This window comes from Polypterus senegalus, chromosome 11, assembly GCF_016835505.1.
Source record: "Polypterus senegalus isolate Bchr_013 chromosome 11, ASM1683550v1, whole genome shotgun sequence".
NCBI lineage: Eukaryota > Metazoa > Chordata > Cladistia > Polypteriformes > Polypteridae > Polypterus > Polypterus senegalus.
This window is the reverse complement of record NC_053164.1, coordinates 139,919,559-139,933,478: the sequence shown is the minus strand read 5'-3', so window position 1 is coordinate 139,933,478 and position 13,920 is coordinate 139,919,559. Positions and strand designations below refer to the sequence as shown.

The window sequence follows — 13,920 nt, the reverse complement described above, 5'->3', positions numbered from 1 at the left end:
ATAAATATTTTGTATTGTCCTTTATGCTGGAGCTGGGGGCATTAATATGCACAAAAAAGGCAAAGGCATCTTTGTGCAATAAAATTGGGAGTAATTTTGCTCAAAATCAATGTTCTTCAAGCATTTTTCAAAATTAATTATACTGTCAAGTTTCCAAAATTAATTGCTCAATTTAAATGAGTTATCATGCTAACAGACTCACATCTGGACTCTCAGACGCATACAGAGATCAATTCATGTTCAATGATGCATAAAATGGGTAAACTTCAAGTCAAAATTATGGACCATCTCAATACAACTTTTCTTTGTGTACACTTCTAGTTCTTACAATTATGTATTGGTTTACTCTTAGTTTTTACTGTTTTACTGCATTATGTCTAAGTGTACTTTATGTTCTGTGTTGCTGCTGGAGAAAATTAATTTCCCCTTGGGATCAATAAATCCACAAGTACTATGAACCAACCATTTATCTGTCTGTATAGTCAAGTTCAGTGGGGCAGCTAAGATTTGTTTTCCGTTCCATTTCATTTATTAATCTGCATTTACCTTTTGAACATCTCTCCCATGTGTGTTTTTAGTTCAGTAAATAGCATCTTTGGTACATTTTAGTATAGTTTAATTTCTTTCCATTGGTTAAGATTGCCCTTTGAACTGCCCTTCACATAACACGCATAATCCCTTAAGGACATCTGGTGAAAAATAGTGGAAGTGAAAAGCATTGGTGAAGACAGCTCAGGATATAGGTTAGAGAAGGAGAGGGTTTCCCTCCTTTGGGTCAGCTCAAAGGAATATTTGAATATTTTTTTTTCCCTGGGACTGGCACTCTTTTCAATTCTGTGGTTATATTACACCATATAGCAAGCATTCATAAGGAAAAAAATAGTTTTCAATTATTGCACATGATGCAGCTTGTAAAAGAACAAGACTTGCACTTGAAGATTGTACAAGCACAATTGATATTTCATTGATACGTGTGCCAAGATGTATTGCCCAGTTACTGCTCCAAGTGTGTCTTTGCTGAACAGAATGAATGCTCACATAAATCAGGTGCTGTGAGGGAAGTTCTGGACAATCAGCTTGGATCAATCCTCTACCACCAGTCTACCATAAATGCATGGGCTGATTGATTGTTAGCAGCATGCAATGTCAAAACAGGCTGCTCCTGGGAGAAAGAGATGACAGAAATCCAGAGAAGGCACAAATTATACAATTCCTTAGGCAAACATCTTGACGAAATATAGGTATTGTGATTTTTATAATGTGGAATTAGCCTAATTGATTAACCTTTGGTAGTGATGATTAGAATGTATTAGTATTGGACAAGTTGCTTGTATAGAAAATTTTAATTTATGGATCAATACATTCTCAGTCACATTAAAGCAAAATGTGTTGTATTACCTAGCTTTAGGTCATGTTAGAGTTAAATATAAAAAACTTATTTTTATTTCTTCCAAATAGCTAGAAAACTGCCTGTGCTTATCAGCTCAAGGCCACTAGGACAGTAGCATGAGGTGATGACAGCCAAGGATAGTGTGTCCTATTAGAAAACTAAGCAGCATAGTTTTAGGAATGCAGGTGGTTAAAACTTTAGCCTTGAAGGACGCTTAAGCAACAATCAACTATTCATTTAAGTGTCCCAGTATCTTATGTGTGCATCCTCCAGGTTCTATTTTAAATGGTGGGAATCGATCGATAAATAAATCTCAGGCATTGTACAAAGTCAGGAGAAATGTTAGCAAGTTTTGGTCAGATGCTGGACATAAGGTCAGATGATGGGCTTGGATATTAGATAATGGTGGGCTTGGACATTAGGTAATTTGGGAAGGACTAAAAGGAGGAGATTATTTTGCATAAGCAATAAGAAATGTAATATAAGGCAGCGCACTTCCCAGTTTAATCACTTGTTCCATGGTCGAGTCCCTTGGCTACATTGAAGTATATGAAAGATTGCTGTATATGATTTAAAGTTGCTCCTGCCCATCTTTGCTCATTTCTACCACAATAGTAAAACTGATATGAATCATGACTCTATAGAACAAATAGTGCTCTGCATGGCAGCCTCATGGACGCAGTGGTCTGAAATCCCACTCTCTACCACTGTGTGGAGTTTCTGCATTCACTCCATATCTTTGTGGAATTTCAACCAACACCCAAATGAAGGGATGTGTTTGGTTAATTGGCAATTCTAAATTAACCCACATGCAAATGTTGGCCCACAATGCATGGGCACCTTGTCAAGGGTTTGTTCTTGTGTTGTACACAATGCTGCCATAACTCCGAACTGGATTAAGACTGTTTAAAAATGTTGCATTAAGCTATTCTACAATGCTTCTGTAGTAACCAACCGAATACAAAACTGAATTATCAATTCAAAAATGTTTCTCTACTTAGGAGGAACACCCCTGTCACTATACTTGTGTAGCACTGTATCAAATCTCCAATGTTACCTGATTAACACAAATGTTGGGGGACTAAATCACCCAGCTTCTAAGTAACCTGTAAGGAAAAAGTACTGAGAATACTATGTCCCAAATACTCTTGCAATCGAGTTGAAAATGAAGACTAATCAAGTATAATATGGCCTGCAGTCAGGCTGTATGATCTGTTTGTACAATGTGTCACACGTAATACTTTCCCATACTTCATATTACGTATCATAATCAGATACACATGAATGGGCAAGTATCAAGTGGTACATATAACTTGTGAATCTTGCACTCTGTTTATTTTCAAATTTCAGTTCAAGACACTGATTGGCTCATGATTATGCGCCACTAGTAAATTTGAACTCCACTTTCAAAAAAGGTTCCATTCAGAGCAGTCCCACTATACCATCACCATAGCAGCAAGGCTGGCATTACTGGCCTCACTCATTCCACACACGCCACAACAGTTTGGATTTGAATCAGTTTCCATGGAGACAATACAAAGTGAGGTGGGGGAGTGGGACGAGCCAAGTGTGATGAATGAGAGGCCGCCATGCCTGGAGATGCATCGGTGTAATGCCATCCTCCTAAATGAGGAGGGGTGGGCGTGAACCGTTTTTATTTAAATAACCTGAAATCCCGCCACGAGGACAGAAAGCAGGCAGGGGTATCAGAACTCATACTATTCATGAAATACAGACAAGCATTGACAAACAAATGTCACTAATTTGTGAATTTTCTGCTGTAGATTGCCAGTTTTCCTGTAAGTGATCAGATATAGCCAGGGACAAAAAACAAAATGAGGACCAGGCCATAGAGCATATACTATAGAAAAATACAATTAAACAGCAAAGAAGTCTAGAAAAAGGAAAGAGAAATGCAGGCTGGGATTTGTTTTGATTCAAACTACCCGAAAAGTCTCTCCTTCCCACCAACTTCAGTTAACTGTTTTATGAATAAATATTGTGATAGACAGACAACAGAAATCCAGTGCAAATATAATCCCTCATGCATCATTTGTCACCCACAATCAAGAGGCTTGTTTCCCTTTATATTGATGTGCATTTGATGTTTATGAATATTGTTGTAATCTCACCCTAACCTCCAATTCATTTAAACAACAAAAATGTAAAAAAAAAATTCTATAGTTAAAAAAAAAAAAAAAATATTTAACTGGGGACTTCTCTCAAAATTAGCCTACACATGTTAACCAAAACTCCACTCGACTCTTAGTGCACACTTACATTAATGTACAAAAGATCTACCAGCACACAAATAAAACACCACACTCACTGTGACGTTCACCCCAATTTATACAGTGTGGACTGTGCCCGGCAGTTTATCCCGGCCAAGTCCCTCAAGCCGCCAGATGGAGCCCTCCCTGCAGTATGGAGGTGCCCCTAAGACCAGCAGGGAGTCATGGACTATGTAGTTTTTATCCTCAGCCCTGCTGGATACCACAGGGGCCGCAAGAGGGAGCTGCAGGGAGGACCAAAGACTTATTTGTACACTATGACCCGGAAATTCGTCATAGGAAGAGCGACGGACTTCCGGGATGAAGAAAAGTACTTTTTACCTGACCCGGAAGTGATACAAGATCACATGGACTGGGGACTGGGAATACTTCCGGGTCAGGGAATATAAAAGGACTGAGGGAACTCCCAGACGGCGAGCTGAGCTGGGTGGTAGGAGGGCAATGCGTCTGGGAGTGGAGGATTGTGATTATTGATTGGTTATTGAGTATTGATTTATGAATAGTGTGGAGTGGAGGGTGCTTAGTGCACGTAATTATTATAATAAAAGGAATTATTGTGGCACTTTTACCAGGTGTTTGGCGTGGTACCTGAGGGTTCAAGGGAGCACTACTGCCCCCTACTGCGACAACAGATAAATTCAAAAAGCACTTACCACATCAAAATTCACTGTAATCAAACAGTCTAGCATTCATCTCTAAGAATTTATAGATCCTTTGCATAAATCAACGAAAACAGACCATCATTTTCCTATCTCTTATAAAACCCATTTATCTAGTTCAGCATTACAGGGAACCAGAGCTTTTCCAGCATCACTGGTTGCAATGTGAGGAACTTTTCTTTATAGGATACCTGTGTGTGACATGGTACACTCATATTTCACCAAGTAACCTAACACACATCTTTGAAGGAAACACAGAAAATGATTAATATTAATTGATGTACTTAGCCTTACTTAAGTGTACAATATTAACACTACAATAAAGTGTTTGAAAAAAGAATTCAAAAGGAGACTACTGGAAAGAAGTGGAAAAATGTACTGATGGTAATGAACATAAGAGGCAAACAATAAAACATACACTGAATGATCTACAAAAATGCATATGAACAATACATTCTGCATAATAAAACAGAGACATTGCTAAATTGCACTCATCTTAGGAAATTTAGTCTATACTGAGAAAATTGAACACAGACTCGTACAAATCTGTGGAATATTCTCTCACATGTGTAACTATAACATCATAAAACATTACACAGAAGGATAAAAATGGATGGGCAGCAGTAGTGCTGCTACCTTTCAGTAAGGAAACCAGGGTTTGCATCCCGAGTCCTCCCTGTGTGGAGTTTGTATGTTCTTCCCATATCTGCATGGATTTCATATGGGTGCTCCAGTTTCATCCCACTGTCCAAAGACATGGACTTTATAAGTGAACTGGTGACACTGAATTGGCTCTAGTCTGTGAATATATACTGTGTGTGTGTGTGTGTGTGTGTGAGAGTGAGTGTGTGTGCGCACGTGCATGTGTTCGCGATGCAATGGACTGGCACCCTGTCCAGGGTTTGTTCCCATCTTGCACCCTATGCTAGCTGGGATATGCTCCAGCACCCCCGTGACCCTGGTCTGGATTAAGTGGGTTAGAAAATGAAATGACATAAAAATTGATTATTCCTCAGCATTTATTGCTTGGCAGACTCATTTTGCCATTCAACTTTCATTTTGCCAAATAAAAAAAATCTATAAAGGCAGCAAGAGTGTAAAAATTGCAATCTAAAATGGGAAAACTATGATACTTATCTACATTTTATATTGTGCACAGTTCATAAATGCTAATTCTGACACTTTTACAATATCAAGTGTGCAACAACTGAATACAAATCTCTGTCTAATGTAAACACATTTTACTTCAAAGGGATGAAGGGAACAATTTCCTTGCTTTGTTACACTATTCAAAAAGAAAACAAAAGGAGCATACAGCTAACACTATGTATGCATTTTAGGATAAGTGGTGAAGGGAATTCATTTATAATTCAATGTTTAGTAAATAGTGCTTAACATTACTTCACTTCAAACTTCCCACCACTTTCTTATTATGAGCTCTACATTCAATTCACATGCCCCCTACTTACTCTTTAACTCCCACACCCATGTTCTTTTAAGATATAGTCATCATATAATGATTTTATTACCTTTGACTGAACAGTTCAAAGTTCTGTAGGCTGCAATGGGTTGACAAAACAAAACTCCCTAACTCTTGCTACCGGAGATGATTTTTGGTTAAAAGGGTAATTGGTAATGTCTTTTAAAAAAAAGGTTTCCAGACCTTTGTGTGGCTGTTTAAGACAACCTGCCTCCCTGATTTGCCGCAGACAAGTTCTGCATGTAATGGACAGCTGTCTTCAGTGACGGATATCTGTCTTTATTACGGTCATTAACACTGGCAAAAGAGAACATCAAGATATCCCTGTCCACATGGAGCAATCCGGGCTCACAGAATGGGGAAAACAAACAACAAATGCATTTATAACAGATTTTTTTTATTACTGATTTTTCTAATTAAGGTTATGCAGATTTTAAGATTTTTATATTCAGTCACTAGGCCCAACTCCATTCTTAGAATCATGACAGGTAAACATAAAAACTTTCTTTGTGAAAGTGAAGCACTTATTTAATATTTTTAATTTTTTACATAGCTGCTTATTTTATGCTAAGACTTGTATCTTCCCCAGATTACAGTCCTGGGAAGTATTTCATGACAGGTTTGTAAGAGTACATGTGTAAATTACTCCAGCACACAACATGTAATCAGAGTTCTCCTCTATAAGCAGATTAGCAAATTGAGTCTTTTGTCTCGGATAGACAATAGTGGCATTCTACAAAAGCAACCACATTGTCTGCAGCAGTCTCACAAAAACAATCATATTTGGGGTTAGTGGGTCACACCACAGGGCTCCAAACAAAATTTGAAGTCTACCTCTCAACACTTCCCCACCCCCACAACAGCTCAGGCAAAGAGGAGCACTGTGTTGTATAAGCAATCCTCTTTAGTAAGAGGTGGAAGCAAGACATACAGCAATAAAACACAGCAATCAACCTCTGTACTCCTACAGGCTCAGGATTTTTTTTTTTAAATACACCATACTTGAAAAGACAATAAAGGGTGTCACTTACAAATTAACTTTTAGCTAACCTTTCATGAGAAACATCTCCATTAAATCGAGCTGCACCTAATCAAATCATCCCTAGCTTTTAATACACGTCATCTTTACTCTACCTCTCAGCATGCTAAATGGTCTTATCTTCAAAGTTCTCCTTGTTCCATATTTTTCCAATGCCACAATTTTTTTCTCAAATTCTATTCAACTTTGTATTTCCTGCTCCAAATCTTTTTTCCTGTGGAGAAATCTACATTTTTCTTTCCTTCTCAACTTATACTTCTCCATTTTACACACAGTATTTCTATCCCTCTTCCACCAACTTTAAGCTTGACTCCATCCCCCCATCACAAATCTTTTCTGCTTTCACTTCCATTTAAACTCCTATAGTGAGTAATTATAAGGCTTCAATTTAAGATAGATTAGCTGTGTTTTGGAAATCTGCTCAATGCCTCAACCCTAAAATAATTAAAATAATCTACTTGCTACCCCTTCCTTCTTGTTTTTTTTCCCACCTCTCCTTTGGTAGGCTATTGGGCTGGCATTATTTAAATGCCTAACAAAACAAAAAACTTTTTTAAAATTATTTAAAATTTCAAAGCATCTACAGCTGAGGAAGAATGAGAAAAGCAGGACATTAGAAACCTATGAACACAAGTGGTGGCATCATTTACCCAGGCAGTTCTCATTACAAAAAGACTTTCTCATTTTAAAAAAAAAAAAAAAAAAAAAGGAAAACCCTTCTTGGAAAAAAGCTTGTATAAAAATCAATTTTAATAACACTGTTCTTTAACGTTTTCTGCCACAGCCCAATTGTGAAAGCTCTAGGACTTCATGACCCTACTGGGCTACTGGGCACCTGATTCATTAACAAACTAAAAAAATTGGCCATGTCAGATTCACTTTAACTGAATGCTCCACTGCAACTTTAATATACCTATCTGTCACAGAAATGAGAGGACAGAACGAGAGTTCAAGAAAGCTGGACATGTGTTGGATTGACACAATCACTTTGCAACAATTGCTAACAATCCCCACAACACATAGGTTAAGGACCTCCACCCATCTACCTTCCCATCATAAAAAGAAATTACATTATTGAAAATAAGTTAAACAGAAATCAGTTCTTTGGCACTGCCCACTATCAGTAAATAAATAAATACAAAATAACAGCATTCTCAAAGATTTTTGCATGTTCAACTTTGTCTCCAGTGAACAGATTGATATAAACAAGGGAAACCAGCACAGTCACTGCCTATGAAACCTACTAGGGTCCTGGTAACAAATGGAAAGGCAGCATTTTTCAAAACACATCCAAATGCCAGATTGCAAATAGAACAAGTTTATAATGAGTATGTTTACATGTGCTTTAATAACCTGCTTATTCACAGAAGCCCATGTTAAAAAATGCCATGAAAACACTTTAGAGAAACCAGGTTAACACACATAGATTTCTCCACAGGTAACCCAGTTTTATGGCCGTTTTATGGCCATGTGAAACATTAACTGTGTTATAGTTACAGACTTCTTAGTCCGTACACATCTATTGTACTCAATTAGCCTGTGCATGTGTTAGCTTTGCACATGCTTCCAGCAGCCACAGGTAAAAAAAAAACAGTGAAACTGTCTACAAAGATTAATTTCCACAAATACTCAGGTGATCACATTATTTCTTCTCTTGGCTGAAATAATCACTCTCAATATTTCAGAAATCGCTAGGTTTATGTCAATTAATTTAACATACAGTGGTAAGCTGTGCAATATACTACAACCTTGGGAGTATTGTGAGTAATGCTTTAAATGTAACACAAGTTATATGGCTGAAATATAGTTTAAAGTAATAAACAATCTAACACTATACTTCTTTTATTGAAGTAAAAGTATCTGCATTATAATTATCCCAGCAGCACTGGGTGTACGGCTAGAAGTAAACATACCAGTATACCTCTCCTTTGCAGGGCTCAATCGCACAATTAAGCAGAAAAGATTGCTCAGCAGACAGTATGGCAACAGAAATTTATAAAGTGTCAGTTTAGTTTTCATGCAAATATTTCCTATAAATATGTTGAAACAGTATGATCAGGTGACATGGAGGGCAGTGTTCATACCGCAGCTCTTTGGCGGCTGGCTTTGGGACTAGAAAAAGAGGCAGGATGTTATTTACTATACCTCACAGCACATTGAAGGTCTAAACATACTTACAAAACACAAGAAAGTTATCTCACTTGTACTTCTGGTTAGTTCCATTAAGGTTAATATATGGGCTTAGCATTTAATAACAAATGCAACTAAGACAAATGTGTATTTTTTCCATACAAAAACATGATAAAGTAATGCAAAAGTAACAATCTGCAAAGCATCATATTTTAAAATAAGTAACTGTATAACATATTTAGCTAGTATTTTTGTAAGTAATGAATAACGTAACTAAGTTACTTTTCAAAGTAACTTACACTGCAAAGTAGACAGAGGCTCCGTGCTCATTTTTGGATTCCTGCCAGCCATTGATGATGTTTAATCTTTCATTTTAGTACATTTTTATTACATCAAAATATTTTGATAAAGGTAAATTCATGTGGACTTGCGCATGTAAACAGGGGTTTTTAAGAAACTGCTTTACTCACCTTTTCCCAGTTCTGATTGAAATACACTTAATTATACAACACACAGGCAGGAGGTGAGCAAACAAGTCAATATGGGAGGAATCGAGTTCCTTTTGATATTTTATAACATTAAGGGGCAAAACACACTTCAAAAGTTACCAAGAGCTGCCACCTTTCACCTTGCAAGAAGATGGTGATTAATTTAATTATTAAATTGTACTGATCTATAATATGATTTGTTTTATACATAATGTGGTACAACACTCTTTGGTTGTGTCTGAAATTTGAATTAGATTATTAATTTAAAAAAATTCAGAAAGTAAAGCATGCTCATTTTACTTGGCCACAGAAACTATCAAATGACAAACCAGCCATAAAGATCTTAAAGCAATGGTAATGAACCAGACCAAAGTTTTCCTTGTAAAGCACACATTATAAGCTTCATAATATACCAGAATCTTACTAACAAAAGCTTGGGAGCTTCCTTAACCATACAATAATCTTAAATTAGACAGAAACCTCAGTAGCATGGATTTTTAAATCCTCAAAGGCTTATAGTTTCTATAAGATTAGACTCTTAACCCAAAAACAAACCCGGCTATGAGGCCCTCTCAAATACTCATGACCTAATGAGAAATGTTCAGTTACATACAATAGTATGCTACTATCTGTTCCTAATGCTGCTGATCTCTGAATCTGAAATTATCATGTGTTCTTAGTGTAAGAATGATGAATTGGCTAAGAAGATAAAATCTTATAACATTACAGTGCTAACAAGAATTAAATGCTTTTGTCAAGATAATCTGCGAGTAGACAAGTCAACGGGCCAAGCCAGTTAATTTTAAATTTCATTAAAAATGCAAAATATTAATATTTTCTACCAGACAGGTGAAAGTGATGGAGTTACTAAAATCATATGAAGGGAACAACTTGCACATTTACAATATTCTTTGAGCTCTTCTGAATAAGAAACATTTTCAGTCCTCTCAAACAATACTACAGGTACATTAATGTAAGTAAGATATGCACTGCGTAAGGAAGACCAGTCTTACCTCGGTAACTTGGATGAACACGAGGTGTGTACACTCCAAACTTGATTAAAATGGGCACTGGAAAACCTAGCCGTACCCACTCAATGACATGAAGGGGGAAAAGCTGAGGTGTGGTGTTCACAGCTACAGCAGGAGTTAGATCACAACCTAAAACAGCTGAACCTCCCACTCTTGAACGAACCAATGTATCAACACCCAGTGCTGAACCTGCAAAGAAAGGGAAAAAAATGTAAATGAAACGTCATACGGAGAACACCCATCTTATATTTTTGTTTACAACACAGCCATAGACAAGATAATTCTACTCCTACGGTAGACCAATTGTGTCCAGGCTAGAAAGAGTATTACATTATTTATTGTATACACTGTATATCTGTACATGACTACTCAATAAAAATTAGAAATATTACAAGAATAATTTGAAATAATAGGACTGATATAAACACAAATTTCTAAGGAAACCTATCAGGTATAATTTTGAGGGAAATTTTTGCACATCCATCCATTATCCAACCTGTTATATCCTAACTACAGGGCCACAGGGGTCTGCTGAAGCCAATCCCAGCCAAGGAAGTCAAAATGTGAGTTCCTAGATGGAATTTTCTGCTAGAATGCCCCCACAAGTCGGATTTCCTACTCAGAAACTCTAGACTGGTCTGTCAAGTCCAAGTGTGTCTGATATCAGATTATGATGTCAATCCAGAATGGCGACATACGCCACAGGCTTTAGTGAATGCTATTAGTATTATACTGTTAATTAGGACTTCTGTTTATTTGTGTCTCATTAAATCAGTACTGTCCAACCTCTATCTGTAGATATGTTGCTATGTTGTCTGGATGCACAAAATACTGCATAATATGTTGTTCAGTAGATGCCTGCATTCTGAAAGAGCAAGCACAACAAAGGTTTTCCTGGCAGCATCCGTATGGTTTTTCCAAATGTTTTACTGGAACACAGTTAACTCAGGTGTGATGGCATTCCCAGTTCTAACATCGGACTTTCCAAGATAAATGAAACACACACATTATTAGAGAGTGTCCAACCAAATATATTTAATTATGGGGCAACGCACTATCAGCATATGCTCCCAACAGAATTCTATGCAAGTTTACATCACATTACACTATTTCTAGTCATTGGTCATGTCAGACCGATCTCGCTGCTGTACCATGTGAAATTTACACGACCGGTAATTGTTGGGCATGTCAAATTTAGTTACTGCTGCCAACTTTCCAGCAGGTCATCCTCAACACATTTACTGATAGGCAAACTTGTTTGATTTTGTCAGGGTTAATCACTAGGTATGTAACATTAAATGACTGGTTTCATGGGAGCAAAGTGCTGACTGTCTCTAACTCACTAAGAATGAAGGCCATGACTGAAATTTGCTGGAAAAGTAATCAAATGGTAAGTGGCATTTAAAAGATTTAAAAAATAAATAAATAAATAAACTAAAAATGTAATGCCAGTACATATTCCTAACAGGGGTCTGTATAAATATGGTTATGTGTGAGGAAGACATTACTTTAAATACCTCAAGGTTCCTGAATATTATTAAAAGGTTAGGCCAAAAGTTATAAGAGACATTAATGACACTGTCTTTACTAAGCAAGAACACAGCAACTATGATAATTCCCAGCAGGCTTCTGCATGGTGCATTTTTTATTAAAACCAGAACCAGTTTAGCCATGGAGAATTCCAACAACACTGTAATGATGTGTTTTCTTCCCCAGAATTATTTTTAGAAATAGGCAGTTGATACCCATTCACCTCATTATTACAATAAATAGCTCTTTTTTCAGTACAGGCAACAGCATCAGATGATGAGTGCGCAATTACCTCAAAAAACAATTTTTAGGTTCTAATTATTAGTGACAAATTTACCAAATGCATTTTTTCTCGGTGGACTTACATATCATTCTACCATGAGTTTAAGGACTTCATTTTCTAGCCGATATGGACTGAACCAAGCAATATTCCTATAAGAATCTAAGAGCACCTGTGTCAGAGACAAATAACTCAGCCTGGTTGGCTCCATCACTCTTTAAAATCACATTCAGAAAGACCAATCACACTGCAGACACCAGTCAAACAATGGATAGTCATATTTTCTCCAAAACTTTAGGTAATGTATGTTAATAGTAAGGGGTCAGTTTTCTATTAAAAATATAATTCATCTGCATGAGCATTACCTCAATGTTATTGCTACTCTGTGAAGAGAAAATGAGTCTCTTATTGTGAAAAAACATTGTGGTACCTAATGAAAGAAATATGCATCTTTTCAACCTAAATGTGGTTTAACAGTTCTCTCTATAACAAAGCACATCCAGAAACTGTATAATAAATGGAAGACTTTGAGCACTGTCTCAGTCATCCGTATACAAGCAATATTTATGAAGAACTTAAATACAGCCACTATACAAAGAACATTAGATAAAAAGACTGAGCAGGAACCCTTTAACAAATACTACTATTATGTGCCCTCTGCCTTTAAATACTGTACATGTCACATAGTTATGATAAAAGAATGCTCTTTGCACCTACAACTACTGCAGGCAAACAGTCTCTGTCATGCTATACCAATGTAGGCAAAGACGGTCATCAAGCCAAATCTGTAACTTCAGAATAAAGATTTACTTAACAACTGAAAACACACTGAACACTCCTGTGAATCTCCCAGCAGTAATTACAAGATTTACTCTTATAGAGGTTCTTATACCACTTTCAAGTGCTGCAGTGACTGATTCAGTTTTCAGCCTATTTACCAAATGAATGACAATACTTTGGCTTAATGGAACATATTAGTTAGATGCCTAACTATGATCTACCTTCAGTTTCAAATTAATCCTGTTCAGGGCTGTGGCATCTCACACTCATTGAAGTTGCCAATCAGCTTAACATAAAAATTTTTGTGATATGGGGAATAAAACTGGAATACATATACAAAAACCCTTACTGTCATGAGTAGTATATGCAATATCCTCTAAGACAGGACCTGTAGCGTGTTTCAAACCCAAGACTTTACTATTGGGAGGTGGCAGCACTAATCACTGTTGCGCCTTGGTTGACCTTGGTTTTTTCCAATAAATTCAAATACTCAATTATATAAGTTTCCTCACATCACAGATGTGCAAATATAAGTGATGCAAATAAATCATATATTCATTAACAAACTTATATAGCTTATAATGAAGAAGCTTGTTGAAAAAAAAACTACTACAACTGCTTCATTTCACAACTAGGATGGAGGATTCATACCTTAGGGTGTAGTTTTGTTTATACATGGTCTTAAAACATTTGGAGTTAAGCCTTTATTTTATATGCCCGGGCCTCCATAGCTACAAAAGGAAAAAAAAATCAGGGATTCTTTAATTTATACATACAAATCCAACATATACCGAGTTCCAGGTTAATGGTTGCTTTTAGCTA

General features: G+C 36.7%; 1 protein-coding gene across 3 annotated transcripts in view; it reads right to left on the bottom strand.

Moving 5' to 3' along the window:
* LOC120539534 overlaps positions 1-13,920 on the bottom strand; it is a 155,907-nt gene that overhangs the window by 91,011 nt on the left and 50,976 nt on the right. For all 3 annotated transcript variants that reach the window (XM_039769684.1, XM_039769685.1, XM_039769686.1), the window contains exon 3: positions 10,491-10,697. In XM_039769684.1, the coding sequence (XP_039625618.1) occupies positions 10,491-10,697 (207 nt within the window). The remainder of the gene's footprint in view (positions 1-10,490; positions 10,698-13,920) is intronic.